The 18,132-nt window shown below is 44.6% G+C and overlaps 1 protein-coding gene across 1 annotated transcript in view; it reads right to left on the bottom strand.

The window, feature by feature from the left end:
* Positions 1-1,745: 1,745 nt before the first annotated feature.
* The window catches only part of rai1 (retinoic acid induced 1), a 33,470-nt gene continuing 17,083 nt past the window's right edge, over positions 1,746-18,132 (bottom strand). Inside the window, exons 2-5 of the mRNA XM_078558535.1 lie at positions 7,665-13,183; positions 5,059-5,152; positions 3,918-3,967; positions 1,746-2,304 (exon numbers count right to left, since the gene is read on the bottom strand). Of these exons, the coding sequence (XP_078414661.1) occupies positions 2,281-2,304; positions 3,918-3,967; positions 5,059-5,152; positions 7,665-13,157 (5,661 nt within the window). The 5' untranslated portion in view covers positions 13,158-13,183 and the 3' untranslated portion in view covers positions 1,746-2,280. The remainder of the gene's footprint in view (positions 2,305-3,917; positions 3,968-5,058; positions 5,153-7,664; positions 13,184-18,132) is intronic.

The following is an 18,132-nucleotide window of genomic DNA, read 5'->3' on the forward strand; positions in this document are numbered from 1 at the left end:
AGAGATCAAGGAAACTTGCAACATTATAGGCCAATGCAAAGTTGTTTGCCCTTCTCCAATTAAAATCACCTGTAACAGTTACATCACTGGAGGAAAGACTGGCATGATGAACCAAATGGCTTTCAGTGCTGTGTCATTCTATTACGATGACCATCAGAGTAGAAAATATGCTGTAATTTTAAATAGTTTTCTTTAATGTGGCCTTGAGAATACATTGAGCAAAATATATAACACTCCAACTGCCTGCCCCCTTTCAGATAACAGGGACCTCCTGGCTGCTTCTCTTCTTGGTTTTGTTTAATTATCTCCACATTAACAACTCCCTTCAATATTTTGAAACGTTAGATCATGTTTATCCTTAATTTAGCTCTTCCATGAAACTGGGCAGAGCCTTTCTTCATTGCTGAATAATCAAACCCTACAACTGCCATTGTCACCTCTCCTTAGCTCCTTACCACAACCCTGTATCTTTCTGTACATGCCTTTACGGAGATGACAGTGGAGAGTTAGTGTGTTCAAAGTGCTTTTAGTTTTCAGGAGAAAGACCTACATGCTCAAGGAATGGGAAAACTGTGCTGCTATTTCATATTTTAATTTCAGTCAGGAACAGGTATGCCTTTTGCGCAGTAATGTTGGCTGATGGCAAAATGGAAGAGTCAAGAAACATGCTGCTGTCAGGTAAAATGACACCAAAATGCTAATAATGTAGCACAGAAATTGCTGCTTCTGCTCAGTGCCAAATTAGTTTGAGTATTCTCTGTGAATTGACATTTGGAACCTATTTTTCTATTCCATTTCTTTACAACCCTCCCCCGCCACTGGGCCCTGGAATATGGTTTCAATGGTAACAGCAGCCTCCCTCAAATATCTAATCTTCGTTTGAGCCTGGTCATAAAACTGAGGGCAGTCTTATTGATTAAGACAATACATTATTCCAATCCTGTTCTCACCTGCACCCCATAGTCATACCTGTTCATTCCCAGGAGTCACTGAATAGAGATCGAGGAAACTTGCAACATAAGGAAACCATTCAGCCCCGTAAGCTTATTCCACCATTCAATTAGATCACGCAGATCTATACTTCAACTCTACTTGTCTTTGTTCCGTATCCTTTAATATCTTTAACAAAAATCCATCATTCTCCGTTGCAAATATTTTAATTGACGTCCCCTGGAGCCACAGCCTTTTGGAAGAGGAAATTTTAAATTTCCAGTAAAACCCACTCAATCCAGTAAACTTTAAAAAAAGTACAGGAGAAAATTAATTACAAATACCTGTTCAATGACCCCAGTAGGCTAGATTGCTTTTTATTCCTAAAAAGTGGCATTGCATTACGGGTACATGTACAGTACATTACATTACACATTGAAAGAAGGAGCTTAAAGTTGTGGGTCTCTTCCCAGTAGATATCAGACTATCTAGACACCTCCGGTTCCATTAATTTGCAATAATCATCTTTATCACACTTGGGTACATGGATAATTGCAGGAAAAATAATTCCTCCACTCCTTCCATTTCCAGGGTTGACATATTGGCAAGTGGTGATGTCTGATGGCCTCCTTATCTTTGTTTATTGTTAAAAAAAAAATTTACAAAAATTAATTTTGCAAACTCAAAATAATCAAAACACTGCCAAGTGTGATAAAGGGAATACTCACTGTGTCAGTCAATCTCCTGCAGTACTTTGGAGACACTGGAGTTTCCCATTTTCTACTGTATAAAACCGGTAAAATGAAACTTTTAAAAAAAAACCCATGGCAAGGCAATCAGCTGTGTCTTTGTTTCAAAACATATTTCATTACCTACTTTAACAAATTAGATTTTCTTCATCCATGAAGTTTTCAGTTATCATTTAATAGCAGACTGCAGGTTGGTATCATTGCCCCATCCTCCTGGGTTCCCTTGCAAAACACCCTGGATCCCACTTTGAAAGATTATCTACACAGCAACATTAAGACAATTGATGGTTTGGAGCTTAAATTATCAGTGTTAACACAGGCGTCTTGCAGTTCAAAAAAATGCAGAACCTATTAATATTTACCCACCCCCCACCAACCCAGCCCCCAGGAAAAAAAATGCAGCGAGGATTCAATGGGGGAGAAAATACATTGACAAACAGAGTCAATATGTTGGTGTCCACTTTGTATTTCATATCTTGGTATCTTTCCATTCCTTTAACTGCATTATTCCACAATACATTCATTGACTGTTCTCGGTTTGCAGTCTGTATTTAACACCTTGTGTGGTAATGTCACTTGGCACAGTGGAATTTTCCTGATGTTATAGTGTTTTAGACAACATGCTCTAAAAGGAGAGAGGAACAAGAAACCAGTTATATGAATGACTAATAAATACAGGAGAATTTTAATATATGGTAGGCTATGCATGTACAGGAGAATTGTATTTCGCCATGCTATTGTGTAATGCATGTGGGAACGGTGTCCCAAAACAGTATGGTGTACTGAATTGTGTTTACAGAGCTTATATCCTTTTCTAAATCTTAGGGCCTTTGATTTCAGATGGCAAACCACGTTAGTTTTAAAAATGGTTAATTTTGGATTTTCCTAACTATAAGCATAATGCCATGTGTAAACTCCCAATCCAGCTGTCTAAAAACACAGCTTCTAGCTTCTGATTTGACTTGATAGCCTAATGCATGAAAGAATGCCAAGAACATACTGAATAGTCCTCATAACGCTACTAAGGGATGAGTGGGGACGTTCTCCTAATGATGTGGCCAATATTTAACCCTCAACCAACAATGCAAACAATTTATCTGATTATTGCCATTTGTGGAATCTTGCTGGGTGTAAATTAGCAGCTGTGTTTCTCTACAACAGCTGCTCTCCAACATGGAGACCTAACAGCAGCACCAAAGACCCAAAGGCAAGAGCTCGATGTTCCAACCCTCAATGTAAAAGGACCTCCAGCCATAGGTACTCCATTCACTTAAACCCTATGAGAGGCTGATCATTGCTAGTACACTTTCAGTTCATGCAGGAAACATAAACATAAACAAGGCTGGGAAAAGCTAAAGGTGCCCCGCAGCTCCTGATCTGGAACATTGAATTTATCAATGAAAGCATTCAGCTTTATTAACTCTGATGCTATTTACAGTTCCAAATCTTTGATTAAAATATGAACAAACCAAGCACACTAAGTGACTGCATACAATTCCTATTCTCTACATACAGTATATAAAAATCTCACCTATTGGGGAGCTATCTGGCTTATTTGTTTCAGTAATGGCTGTCTTATGAGGATAGGTTGGACAGGCTGGGCTTGTTTCCACTGGAGTTTAGAAGAGTGAGGGGTGATTTGATTGACGTATACAAGATCCTGAACGGGTAGATGCAGAAATGGTGTTTCCTCTTGTGGGTGAGTCCAGTGCTCGGGGCCACTGTTTTAAAATTGGGGGTGGGGGGGGGCAGAGATGAAGAGAATTTTTTTTCTCTCAGAGGGTTGTGTAACTTTGGAACTCTGCTTCAGGAGCTGGGGTCATTGAATATCTTTAAGGCAGAGGTAGATAAACAAAGGAATCAAAGCTAATCAGGGTAGATGGGAATGTGGAATTGGAAATACAAACAGATCAGCCATGATCCTATTGCATGGCGGAGCAGGTTCAAGGGGTCGAATGGCCCTTCTGCTCCTATTTTGTATGTTCGTATTAAACCAAATACTACACTGAGCAGTAGTGGGGTAGGACAACAGTTTTCCTTTAGTAAATGTATATGCATTACATAGTAATATTTAAATATAGATGAGTAATTTGAACATTAGGTTTATTCCTCTCCTGCGGTTCAGTGCTACAAGGTAACCTTCTGTTTACATTGTAATTTTCACTAGGGGGGCGGGGAAGCTAAAAGGAAATCGTGCTACTTTCAAAGTGCAACTCCCCAAGCAAATTTCTTTCCTACCTTATGCTTTGAGCACTTCATTGAAAAATTCTCCTCACTTAATTGGCAACCTGCGGGGAGAGGGTTGAGTGAAAGCGAAAAGAAGAACAATAATTATCGCAGACCCAACAGCATTTAGAAGGAGGCAAGAAGAGGTAAAATGGCTTTGGGGTAAAATGCCAAGTGTGCCCAGATGGTATCACTTGTACCTCAAGAGTCAGAAGGTTGTTGGATTCAAATCCCACTGAGCGCAGAAACCAGGTTAACACACCAGCCAGTGCTAAGCGAGTGCAACATTGTCAGAGATGTCGCCCTTCACAAGAGGCATTAAACTGAAGTCCCATCTGTCCGCTCACGTGGACCAGAAAGATCCTATGACACTATTTTTATAGAGGAGCAGGGGAGTTCTGTGTCCTAGCCAATGCTCCCTTTAAAATGTTGGTCTGCGTGGGCAGTTTTTTTCCAATGCAGGTCCGCCTGTGTAGTATCTTCCAGGCTGCTGCGCACTGGTCCCACTCTCAACCAACACCACTAATAAAACAGATTATCTGGCCATTACTGTTTGTGGGAGCTTGATGTGGAATCATTGGCTGGCGTAATTCTTACACTTCAAAAAAGTACTCTAGTAAAGCACTTTGGGACATCCTGCGGTTGGGCAAGTATTGGAAGTTCTTTCTATCGATATGTGCCAGGTATGCTAAATATATTCTGACATCGTATGGTCCCGAAATGCACAGAAAGTATAGTGTTGCGGGTTAACAAGGCATAGAATATGTTATTGCGGTTAGTTACAGATAACTTTAATCTCCATAGGTAAACTGTGTAAACCGGCAAAGAAAGCAGGTTGGTCGGACATCAGTACAGACACAGATTTAGGTTTTTAACGGGAGCGTTAATTTAAAATAGAACCTAATAGAGCTTTTTTAAACTATTTATCAAATCATATAACACACGAGGATCTGAAGAAGACACTCATCGTGCCTGTGCGAGATACAGAGAATTAAATCATAATATTTACATCTTAAATCTGTGTCCTATGGTTACTGACCCTCCTGCCAGTGGAAATAGTTATTTCCCATTTACACTATCAGAACCCCTTCTAGTTTAAACAGAAAGGCATGGTGAGACTGACCAGGTTTGACAGTCACTGTGGTCTCCTTACCTGACTCAATGGCACAGATATAATGGTATTTCTGATTGCACCCCTTGGTGTAGCAGCCCAGAGTGGCACCCGCCTGCTCACATATGGAACACCTCTGCAAAGGAACAATAAATACCGGGCCGTGTCGTGAATGATTTCCAGGATTGTTTCCAATTAATCTTTCCTTTTTTAGAGGAGCGAATAGAACTAGATTTCACTTTCCGAAAAAAATTAACAAGTTAACAGCCTTGTTCTCCAACCAACGTTCCTGCTAAATTATGCACATACTGACCATGCCAGCGACGCCCACATCCCACAGACGAATAAAAAACAGGCGCTCAGCAGCCTGGTAAGTAACACGCAAGCCTTGTCCTGTGGTAATATATTTAAAGAAATATTTAAAAGTACTGCACATTGAAAAAAAAACTGGTCACGAATAACAAAAATACTTGAAAGGGAAATTGACTGTGTTCCTCTGACTCTGGTCCCATGTATGTGCTCCACTCTCCGTCTCACTATTGGCGGCTGTCCCTTCAGCTGCCTAGACTCTAAGCTCTGGAATTTCTTTCCTGAACCTTTCTGCCTCTCTCTCCTCCTTTAGGCACCTCTTAAAACTTACGTCTTGTCACCTGTCTTAATTGCTCGTGTGGCTCAGTGTTAAATTTTGTTTGCTAATTGCTCCTTTCAACCACTTCTTATTACGTTAAAGCTCCTATATAAATTACAGATTGGTGTTGCCGCTGTCCCATGGCCCACCTCTGATGTTAATACCTCATCCTTTTGCTCAGCATCCAATTTCTGTCTGATTACACCTGTGAAGAACCTTGGGACTTTTCTCCACACAAAATGGGCTATATTAAATTGTTTCCAACCCTCAGGGTCCTACTGCGAGGATCGTGATTTTTGGCTGCTGGGCTAGTGCGCCGAGAGATTATTATTAGTAGTTATAGTAACACGCAGTATTATATGGGCTGGGATTATCGCTGTGGAAATGCCTCGCACTTCAAAAGCAGTGATGAACAAGAAAGATACACTTGCAGAGAAATAACCCAAAGTGGCTTCGCAACACGAGCATAAGAACTATTATACTGAAAAAATATTTATTTGTAGTATCTTGGTGACGCCAGAAGCCAGAACTTATTCATATCCTTCTCTGATCACGAATTTCACCAACCCCGCCCCCGCCCCCCACCCCGTTCCTTTTACCATAAAATACTTAATCAAAACGTGGCAATTTAATGAATCAGTGTTGATGGAATTGTTAAAAGTCTTGGGGAAAATATTTGGACGTTCCTTGAAATTAATGAAATGGCTCAAAATAAACCGACTTCTCCTCTGCAGGAAATATTAACACCTCAGAGGAGGGGAGTAGGGAAGGAGCTGTGAACAATAATCCGTCGTAAATCAATTTGTAACTTCAATAGTAACCTTCAGAAGGGAGTTGGATAAATATTTGAAGGGGGAGATTTACCGACTATGGAGAATGAGCAGGGGAGTAATACTGACTAGATAGCTCTTTCAAAGAGCTGAATAAGGCTCAGTGCGTCAAATGGCGTTCTTCTTAGCTATATGATGTTATGATTCTGTGAAGTGGAACAAAAGCGTGGCTTTTCGAGACAGGATGAAGATACAGCATCCTGAAACTGAGAACTTAATGAACTAGCATAGAGAGAAATTACCTTTGCACACCCAGTTGTTAAGAGGGTTTAATTTGAGAAATGAGTTAGAGCTCAAGATTTATAGAGAACAGATTGATTGGCAAGTCATTGCAGCACAAGGGAGGAAACAAACTTGCTACAAGTGTTAAAGAGGAAAGATTTAAAAAAAACTAAAGCTTAAAACGAATTGACTCAATTTTAGAATCACAGAATGATAGAGCACAAAAGGAGGTCATTTGGCTCATGGCTCTTGGAAAGAACTTATTCAATTCGTTCCATTCCCCTGTTTTTTCCCTATAAACCTGCATTCCTCCCCCCCCCCCCACCACCCGCCAAGTTATGTTTAAGACGCTCCTTAAAACCTATTTTGGTGTTTCCTCGCATACTTGGTTTTGTAGTCACTGTAATGAATGGCTGCAGTGCTGAGGAACCTTAGCAATCCATTCCCCTGATTGCACCAAGCCCGTCTGTGCGGCACCAGTTAGATGGACCCAAAAGTGTCTACTGACCCCAAACGTTAGATGAACTGTTTCTGTAGCACTTTTCCTCTTTTTATTCCCTCACTCCAAGCAATCTTGTGGTCGTTCTCTGTGGGTGACACTAGCTAACAAAGAACTATTTTCAGTTCTGTTGCTGTGGGCAGAAAGCAATAGGCGGAGAGTCCATTCCGCGATCCATCAGGACCCTTGCATCAAAGCCAAACGAGGGGATTTTTGACCCCTCACTCTAAGATGGACTCGAAACTCGGATCTCAAGAGGCAACGAGACATTGCTTTAATCCAGTTTACCACGAAAAAAAATTAAAGTTGCACCAAGACTGAGTTAATATCTGCTTGGGAAATATAAAATAAAAGATAGATTTTACACACACAATATATATTTATGGCATCATTGCAGCAAGTTAATTTCTGTGATGCTTCAGGAGGCGACATTTTCCCGTCCCCTGACAATTTGGGTTTGATATCTCACCATCTCGCTGGCCATTTCCACAGCCTCCTGTAGGCCGTACAGCTTCCCTGCAGCCAGGTACACTCCGCTTGTCCACACAGCACAGGCTCCGTGTAACCAGTGCTCGTGGGGATCTAGAGGCAGTTCAGGAGGCTGCGGCTCCTCTTCCAAGCCTGGCTTCTTCTTCACCTTCTTCGGCTCAGTGTCTTCGGCTGTTTTCTCGCAGCAGTAGCAGCTCAGTTTTTTGCACTTTTCCCTTGAGCTAGTCCGAAGCGGGTTCTGATCTTCTACCTCAGTTGCCTTCTCTGGACTGAATGGAACCTTCTCCAGGCTGGGCGGAACCTCTGCCGGAATACTGACAGTGCTCTCATTGTCCGAGTCGGCAACTTTTGATTCAATGGAGAGCCGATCCTGCTTCTCTTTGATTCCATTCTTCATCTCCAATTTCCCCTTGACATTCTGGTTCTTTGTTACTGGCGGTATATAATCCTCGGGATAATACGGTCCAAAGAGGTCTCCGAGCTCCTTGTGATTCTTTGGTCTTCCACATAAGCAGCAGAGCAGGTAGCCCTGCTTAGCGGAATCTAGCACCACTGGCCCAGGTAACATAGCGGAGGATGTTGGTAATGTTTTGCTGACTGATACAGGGGGTTGGGAGAATGAAGACTTTTTCTTCATCTTTTGGAACCTGGACTGTTCCTCCGGCAACGTGTTAATGATTGTACAGATGGACGATACATCATTGCTCTTCTCAACATGAATATAAGGAGAAAAGCTCTTAGCTTTGTTCTCTGCTCTTGGCATCTTATAGGACACGTATTTTAACCGTATCACCGGTTCTTTGGTTTCCACAAGAGGGAGGTTTCTTCTCTTTAATTGGCTTTTACGCCTGTGAGCAGCTTTAGTAGTCTTGCTACCTTTAAGGTGCTTTCTTCTCCTTCTCCCGCCTCGCCCACTGGGCCTCTTCACTTTAGAATTATTCTTGGTTTGTTTGGCCTTTTTATTTCCCTTTGGGTGACTGCGCCTCTTCGGAGGGGGCAGGCAACATTTCGGGGGAGTTTGCCTCTTCAGTTCCAGGACATCCTGGGGATTCTCCAACTCCTCATTTGGACCCGGGTCAGAAACAGAAGACAAAACAGAGGAAGGGGAGGCAAGCTGAGGAATTTCGTCAGTATTAGATCTGACTTTTCCCTCTTTTTCTTCCGTGGTCCTTTCCTTCGGAAAAAGATTCACACTTAGCCTGTCTTCCGCTTCAATACATCCTGGCTCCGCGGTTAGATTTACATCAGTCTTCGCATGAATGCTGCTCTTTTCCAGAGTTCTTGATTCATTTTCCTCCTTGAGCCTCTTAGATGCGATAAGGCATTTTTTATTCAACTCTACCAGGGCAATCTTCGAAGAAGCATCTTTGGCCGTCACTTTGTTTTGTTCAATCATCGCCTGGTGCACCTCATTGCCGGTGTTTTCCGTAAGTTTCTCTTCTTTCAGGGACAGTATCTCGTCCAGGGTCAAACATGTCACGTTGCTATCTGAATAATTGCTGCAGGCAAATGATTTTGAGTTTGGGGAGGTGATCTTTTGCACAATGGCCTCGAGTTTGAGGCCCCTACCTTTCCGAGGGGGGAGAATTTTTGTCTTCGGGGTGGTCTTCACGGAGAGAGCGGACGGGGCATTGCCGTCGGTGTTTGATGTTTCCTTAATGAGACAACATTCGGAAGTTCCTTCCCAACTCTCACCTTGGATGGGTTCATCCAACATAGACTGGGCTGTTGGGTTACTTTCTGATGGACAAGGGCCAGGGAGTGGTTTCTGTTTCTCTGTCCTCGTATCGTTTCCCTTCAACATCTGATGCTGCCGTTTGGCCGGGATCAGCGAAAGGGAACAGTAACCTTTTCTTTTCAAAGGGTGCGATACGGGAAATCTTTGGTCCTCCTGTCCCCCTAGTCTTAATGCCGAATTTCGTGCCTTTAATCTCTCGACCGTCATCTCCTCTTCGACATAATCCAATGCTTCGTGTCTGGCTGTCAGTTGTCTTTGAGATTTTGACACCGAAGAGTTATTTCTGGTGGTCAAACATCGGCTGGAGACAAGATTGCAGCCTTTGCGTTGTTTTATATCTTTTTGCAAAATCATTCCCTGAGCCCTAGTTCTGGCTCTCAGTACAAGAGATTTATATGAATTGGACTCCTGGGTCAAGCGGTCTTGGCCCTTTATCTGTTGATCTGGATGGACAGTGTAGGTGGGTCTGTTGTGAGCTATGCTGTTGGTCCTGGTCAGGTGAGCTCTGAGGTTTGGGTTGGGACCATGCCTCTGGATTAAACATTTGTCTGAGTCTGAATTCAACCTGTGCCTGGAGCTACAGCTCATTTCCTTTGCAGCATCCTCCCGGTGACTGACCATTCCCTTCCTCAAGAGACCCCGGGACTGGACGCTCAGTTCGGTGTCCAGTAATGCGCTGGAAGAGCGGGTGCACATTCTGGTGGGCAGGTTTGCCATGGACTCCGGGGCAGCAAAGCCCTCTTGGCAGCCTTTGTTTTTAGCTCGTTCTCTCTGTGACCCCAAACATTTCAGTTTGGCCGGCACCATCTTCAGCGGCTGGACGTTCTCCTCTGGTTTGGGCGGCGAATGGTCTTTGCCCCTGAGACCGGCTCCTTGCGCCGCTCTGGCCGAGAGCCTTCGAACTCTTGCGCCTTTGCTCCCCGACATCTTCGAGGGGGCGTTTTCTATTTCGGTCAGCGCCGAGCTGATTAAGTCGGAGGAAAGTGTGGGCAAGTTCAGAGTCTCTGTGGCCTCGGGGAGGAGGGGAGCCTCTTCCTTCGGATTGTCTTCGCTTTTCACACCTTCTCCATTCGCCTTCATCCCGGCTCCGGAAAGGTCCCCTTGACCGCCCTTCGGCTCTGTAAGTATTGCTGGTCCCACATGGATAACGGAGTGTCCCAGCAGGCGGGCTGCAGCACTGGAGGCCACCTTATCCTCTCCTCTCTCGGTGCTGCTCAGCTTCTCCTCTGTACAACCACATTTCCCCTCTGGGTGAGGAGGGACCGGCTCCTTGACACAGAGCCGTGTGGGCGACACATCACAGATGACAGATTTCCTCTCAGTGATGGCCGCAATAGCATCTTGCAGGACTGCATTGGCCTTGGATTCCACGGTTAGCTCTTGGTCTTCCGCCAGTTTGATCCTGGGGCTCTCTTTCCGCTCCAGGGCGGAAAGCCCAAACTCGGGGTTGCTGCTTATCCTGTTCCCGCTGTTTTCTGCATTTTCCTCCTCGCCCGCCTCTCTCATTTGCCCCATCTTCTCTTCCAGCTCTTGGACCGACCCCACCAGAGGCAAGTCTTTCTGCAAAGCTCTTTGTTCCTGTTTGTAGCTGCCCTGGAGTTTCTGAAGGTACTTTTTCTGAAGGTCACACTGCGACAGATTGGCCTCCAGTTCCTCCCACTCCAGAGAGGGATCCCTCCCTTTCTTGTCCGGCAGATCCACCAGTTTAAGCTTTTCCAAGTCCTGTGGGGGGCCTGAAATCTGTGAGGAATAGCACTCGTGGTTATTGTTAGAAAGGGGCATCAAGCTATCCCTGTAATCCACTGCCAACGTTTGCAATGTGTTTGTGGAGTTCATTCTGTGCGGAAAAGGTTGCGATTCGCTGTAAATGGTGTCGCCAAAACCCTTTGCCATCATCGGACAGTCACTCTTGGCTGTCCCCTGGTTACAGTCCGAGACAAAAGCTTGTCCCTGGCCGGACCGTTTGGGGCGGATTAAATGACCGACGAAGTTCTCGCCGCTGTACACATTGAAATGCGCCCCTTTGCTTTCCTGGTCCCCTCCGAAATGGTTAAACCGGAGCTCTGGCTCCAACCTCTCCTTGGAAGAGTCCTTCAGGATGATGACACTGGAGGCTTTCATGTCCTCCTTTGAAAAGGGGGTGGGCTGTCTGTCGGCGGCCAACTTCTCAAAGTCTGCGGATGTTGGGTAGCTTTCCCCGCTCTGCGTTGACTGGTCCGACTTGGGCTCTGCGGCCATGTCGTCGGATGGGGCGACCGAGCAGGACAGGATGCTGTCCAGATTCTTCCGCAAAGCATCCAGGTTTGCAGAGTTCCTGCAATGGCCGTGAAAGAAGTGGATTTTCTCCAGCTGCTCTTCGGGGCTGCTGGAATATTCTCCCTCCTGCAGCTCGGTTTGCACTGACTGCGGTGTCCCCAGAGCCTCCTCACAATACACATTTTCCTCAGAGCCCTTGAAAATTTCCGACTTTTTGGGCAGACGTTTGCCCATTTTCCTATGCGGGGCGAGGGTGTTGGAAAGCAAGAGTTGCTGAACAGTTCTAGGGATGTTTTCCACCTGAGAGCTCAGGGCTATGAGGCTGCTGAAAGCTCCATCGGACAGTAACTTCTCCGCGTTTTTATCCTTGAGGGGCACTTTGCAGCTCCCGCCCTGAGTCTTGCTGGAGCTTTGCGTTGTACAAGTCACCGCCGATGCCATCAAATGGGAGACGTTGCTTTTGATGTCCCCCTCCGTTTGCTGGGCGTATTGCAGAGTCTCAGCGCTGGCCATCAGCGGGGATGGGGTTGAGCTGTAAGATGGTGACCTGACCACAGTGGAGACAGGAGAGTGACTAGAAGTGGGGCTGAAGGTTTGATAGAACTGCTCAGGGGATTTCACCGGAGCGTCGGGCTGATAATACACCTGAGGCGACTGATTTAGGAGGTGTAACTTCGCTTGGTTGTGATACTGGAGGCTGTGCTGCTTGACTTGAGCGGCTTTGTTCTGCTCATAGCCCCCGGATTTGGCGATGGCCGCTTTGTACCCATAACCAGCTTGTGTGGAATAGTCCGGAGTGGCTGCGCTTTGCCTGTCGTACTGGGAACTTGCCGGCACTTGCCCGTAGCCCTCGTACGAGCGGGAGGGGTGGCTGTAATCCTGGACGGTGGGGTAGGAGGTGGGAGAGGACTGGAAGGTCTGGTTGAACTGTGCTGACCTGGCAATGTAGGGGGAGGCCTGTTGTATCATGGACTTGTGGTGAGGCTGGTGCATGAAGTGGGTCTGTTGAGTGGACAGGGCAGAGGGATTCCTGGTGGCGTTGGCTTGCATGTGCTGCTGTTGGTAAGCAGCGACACTGGCAGTGGAAGGAACAGAGCCTTTAAATGAGTCCTGTCCGTACTGAGCTAGACCCCCCACTGAAGAGCCTTGAGACCCCCATTTCGGAGCCTGACCTTCGCTCTGATATTGTCTTGAGTAGGCACCACTTTGGTAAGTCGACGCAGCACTCAGAGGTCTGCCCTGTGCTTGCTGGGCAGAAACCTGTTTAACGCCGCTGTAGTAAGTTCCAGCGGGGTTGTTCCCGTAGCCCTGGTAAGGCTGCTGGTTGTAATATTCCTTTGAGGCGATCCCATGGGCCTCGTAGCTTTGGGCGACCGGGTTCTGCTGCCTGTAGGTTTCCAAACGTGACGAGTCAGCTCTGACCTGCTGGAAGTTTTGCTGGTTACCTTGGAAACCCCCGGGATCTCGGAAGGACTGCATGGCCTTTTAGCTTGTGTCACCGAGCCCTGTGAACAAACAACAACTAGAATCATACCAGAACAATCAATGCAGAGACCAGCTTCAACCAATGAAAGAACTGCAAAACCGCATCTAATGGTTTTGATGTTGTAATGATCCAAATAACTCAATTCTCACTTCAATCCTGTGTCTGTGCTGGATTTAATTTTAATGTATAATATTCTCTACAATACACCTGCCGTGTCTGCTAATAGCAAGGCCGTATTCTTTGGGAACTGGAATGACTGATCCTTTGTCCCTTTCACTATCAGATGAGATCACCTGAAGATGCTGGGGATATGGTTCAGAGGGGCTGGGGAGTGTGCCAAAAACTGGAAGGGGCATATCGCCAGGGTGAAACAGAAACTGAGCACATGGGAGCGAAGCTGCCGCTCCTTTGCAGTTAAGAACCTGGTCATCAGGTGCGAGGTACTCTCAGTGTTGCTGTACGTTGTACAGATCTGGCCCATACCCCACTCCAGCGGTCACCCTTGAGTCATCTTCTGCCTTATCTGAAGATGGTCTGTGTCCACAGGGACATGATGTTCAAACCCCTATATAATGTTTGACATGAAATGTAAATGTACAGTGTAAATATACTGAAAGGCCTGGATAGAGTGGACGTGGGGAAGATGTTTTCATTAGTAGGAGAGACTAGGACCTGAGGGCACAGCCTCAGAGTAAAGGGAAGACCTTTTAGAACAGAGATGAGGAGAAACTTCTTTAGCCAGAGAGTGGTGAATCTATGGAATTCATTGCCACAGAAGGCTGTGGAGGCCAGGTCATGGAGTGTATTTAAGACCCAGATAGAAAGGTTCTTGATTGGTAAGAGGATCAAAGGTTACGGGGAGAAGGCGGGAGAATGGGGTTGAGAAACTTATCAGCCATGATAGAATGGCGGAGCAGACTCGATGGGCCGATTGGCCTAATTTCTGCTCCTATGTCTTATGGTCTTATAACCTCAACGGCAAGTGTAGGGAGGTATCTCGTGTACTTTATTGAAAGAAACTGATCTGTATTGCACTTTGTCATGTCAAATTTGAATCATAATGTAATGTACTTTTTCAAATATTATGAAAAAGTATATTTTTGGAGAAAAGATCTCTGATATAAAAAGGGGCCTTCTGTCTCTGCTAATCTCTGAAATAAACGGCTCTGCAGGATTTGTTAATCTCAGATATATACAGGGGCTCTACTGTCTCTGCTACTTTCTGTGACATACACAGGGGCTGCAGTCTCTGCTGTTCTCTGTTATACATACAGGGACCTGCAGTTTCTGCTATTTTCTATAATTATGCAGGATCTGCAGTCTCTATTATTCTGTTAAACAACACAAGGGCATGCAGTCTCTGCTGTTCAATATAATATACACAGATCTGTAGTATATAGTATTCTATATAATAAAAAGAAAGACTTGTATTTATATACTGCCTTTCATGACCAGCATCTCAATGTGTTTTACAGCCAATGAAGTACTTCTGAAGTGTTATCACTATTGTAATATAGGAAGTGTGGCAGCCAATTTGTGCACAGCAAGCTCCCACAAATAGCAACGTGATGATGGCCAGGTGAACTGTTTTTGTGATGTTTACTGAGGGATAAATATTTGCCGGGACATCAGGGATAACTCCCCTGCACTAATTCAAAATATGCCAAGTAATCTTTTACATCCACCTGTGCTTGCAGCCCGAGTCTCAATTTAACCTCTCATCTGAAAGACAACACCTCCAACATGTGCAGCACTCCGAGTGTTGCATTGGAGAGTTAGCCTTAATGTTTATGCTTAAATCCAGGAATGGGACTTTTAAAAATAATATTTGTTCATGGGATGTGGGTGTTGCTGGCTAGGCCAGCATTTATTGCCCATCCCTAATTGCCCTTGTACCCGAGGGCATTTAAGAGCCGACCACATTGCTGTGGGTCTGGAGTTACATGTAGGCCAGACCAGGTAAGGGCAGCAGATTTCCTTCAATAAAGGACATTATTGAACCAGATGGGTTTTTATGACAATCAGCAATGGTTTCATGGTCATCATCAGACTTTTAATTACAGATTTTTATTGAATTCAAATTTCACCGTCTGCCATCGTGGGATTTGAACCCAGGTCCCCAGAGCACTACCCTGAGTCTCTAGAATATTAGTCCCGTGACAATACCACTATGCCACTGCCTCCCCAAACCCAGCACCTTGTGACTCGGAGGTAAGAGTGCTACCAACTGAGACACGGCTGACACAGACCTGCAGACTGAGCTATTTCATAATATACACAGAACTGCTGTCTCTGCTATTCTCTTCTTATACACAGGACCTGTAATCTCTGTTATTCTCAATAATGTACATAGGACCTCCAGTATCTGTTCATTCTCTGTAAAACACACAGGGTCTGCAGTCTCTGCAAGTGAGCAGAGCCTTGTAAAAAGTACCCCTTGTAGGGACAAAGAAGCCCTGTATCTATTACTGAAGAATAACATGCCTTCTCCATCTCTCATGGAGATGGCAGATTCATTTTCTACTACAATATGATTGTCAAGCCTGGATGTTATAATATCACAGATTGGCTGATTCTGATTTCTGCCTCTCTGTTCCTTGAAAGCTGATACCACAGACACATCACTGTGTTCACTGCCTTGTCATTATGTGGCTGCCTGTGTGTATCATTAGCATTTTAATCTTTTCAAAGTACATTAATATGTGCACTCAGAGAGAAGGAGTTGTGCTGCTGATGATAACCAACCACAGGAAAGGAAGAAGGCAGTTAGGAATAAAGCTTCTGCCTGGACTCATTTTCATCTCACAGGCCAAAGATTTATGCCCGGATTGAAGGACAATTCTTTTTATTGTTCAGTCATATTTTTCTTTATATTGACATATATCATGTTTCCTGTTGGTCAGCAAGGAGAGATGAGGGAGAAGAGATGGGCAGTGGTATTAAGAACTCCCAGACAACATTTAGCAAGGTAAAACACAGAGTAAACCTTCTGTTCTACTCAGTAACAAGTTCAGTGAGGCACCCTCCACTGCACCAATAGTACATTCTTTCAATGTGTTGGACTCTCTGGAGTCACACAAAAGTTCAGGGCATGAACAGAATTTTGCAATCAATCCAACTGGCCCTACAGGTCAATAAGTAACAAGTACTCTTTAGTGTGTTAGGCGTGGCTCATTTGGTAGCATTTGCACCTCCAGAGACTCGAGCATATAATCCAAGCTGACACTTCAATGTCAGAGGTGCCATCTTTTCAATGGGGCATTAAACCGGAGCCCCACCTGTCCTTTCTTAAATGTAAAAGAGCCCACAGCAATATTCAATAGAACAAGGAGTTCTCTCTGGTCTCCTGGCCAATATTTATTGCTCAACCAATATCACTAAAAGTAAAAGATCACATTGCTGTTTGTGGGAGTTCTTTGTGTGAAAATTGGTTGCTGTGTTTCCTACGTTACAATAGGTCTACATTTCAATAAAAAGCAAACCATTAGCTGAAATATGCTTTGGGGTGCCCAAAGATTGTGAAAGGTGCTATATAAATGCAAGTTCTTTCTATCGCTTCATTCTTCTCTATTGTTGCATGAGATTATCAACATAATGACAACAACATTAATATGGTGCCATTAACATCAAAAAATATCCCTTAACTGGAAACATGATTAGGCAAAAATGGATACCAAGCCCTCAAGGATGTTAGGACAGGTGTCCAAAAGCTTAAGTAAAGAGGTGGGTTTTAAGGAGGATCTTAAAGGAGGAAAGACAGAGAGAACTGCAGAATCTGTGGCCTTAAGTGCTAATGTCATGGCTGACAATGGCAGACATAGTGAAAAGGTGCTATGATTCTCAATGGTTCAGTTACTGACATTCTTGCCTTGGAGTCAGAAGATTGTTGGCTCAAGTCCCACTCCAGAAACTAAACTGACACTTCCGTGGAGTACTGAGGGAGTACTGCCCTGTTTTTCGATGAGGCCTTAAACTGATGTCCTGTCTGTTTTTCGCAGGAGCACATGAAATATCCCAGGATACTATTCGAAGAAGTGCAGGGAGGCTCTCCCTTGTGCCCTGGCCAGTTTTTATCCCTCATATCATGAAAAAGATTATCTAGTCAATATCACATTGCTGTTTGTGGAACCTTACGATGTGTAAATTGCTTCACTGGGCAATTTGGGATGCTGTGAGGTCTTGAAACACAGCATATTAATGCAAATCTTTTCTTTCTTTTGAAGCTATACAATTAGTCCCATTTCTCTACTCTTTCCCTTGAACATTGAGTGGCAGAACAGGTTCCAAGGGGTTAAATCGCCTAGTTTTGATCTTATGAATCTGTTTCCACCACCCTTTCAAGTCCACCCATTCTAGATCATAATATCTTTTAACATTAAATGTCCTCATGTTGCATCTGGTTCTTTTGCCAATTAGCTTAACTCTTTGTCCTTTGGTTACCAAACCTATTTCCACTGGAAATAATTTGCCCTAATGTACTCTATCAAAATCTTTCATGATTTTGAAAACTTCCAATAAATCTCCCCTTAATCTTTTCTCCTCTCAGAAGAACACCACTGGTTTCTCTCTAGTCTCTGAGATATTTATCCCTGCAACCTACACATACTCCTTCTTGTACACATAGCTGCCAGTGTGGCAGGTACAAGTACCCTCACTAGCAACAGTGCTGAGGCAAATTGCACCTGGCTGCCTGAGGTGGATGCTAGATTAAAACAGCAGAGGGAATGCTGGCAGATTTTATCCCCCAAGGAAATCTTGTAATAAAATGCAGTCCGATTATTAAAAGTCATGTCACAGAGGAGTTGCATGCAGACCACTTAACTCGACTGAGCAACACATGTAGCTGGGCTGGTGTCAGACCCGTGCAGATAATGGACACAGTGTGGGGTCAAGGTCAGCATTAGCACTTTACCCGAAGCAGATGAAAACATTCATCCAGCCCTCGAGGCTGGCAGCAAAATTGCCTGC

The sequence above is a fragment of the Cetorhinus maximus genome, chromosome 15 (assembly GCF_964194155.1).
Source record: "Cetorhinus maximus chromosome 15, sCetMax3.hap1.1, whole genome shotgun sequence".
Taxonomy (NCBI): Eukaryota; Metazoa; Chordata; class Chondrichthyes; order Lamniformes; family Cetorhinidae; genus Cetorhinus; species Cetorhinus maximus.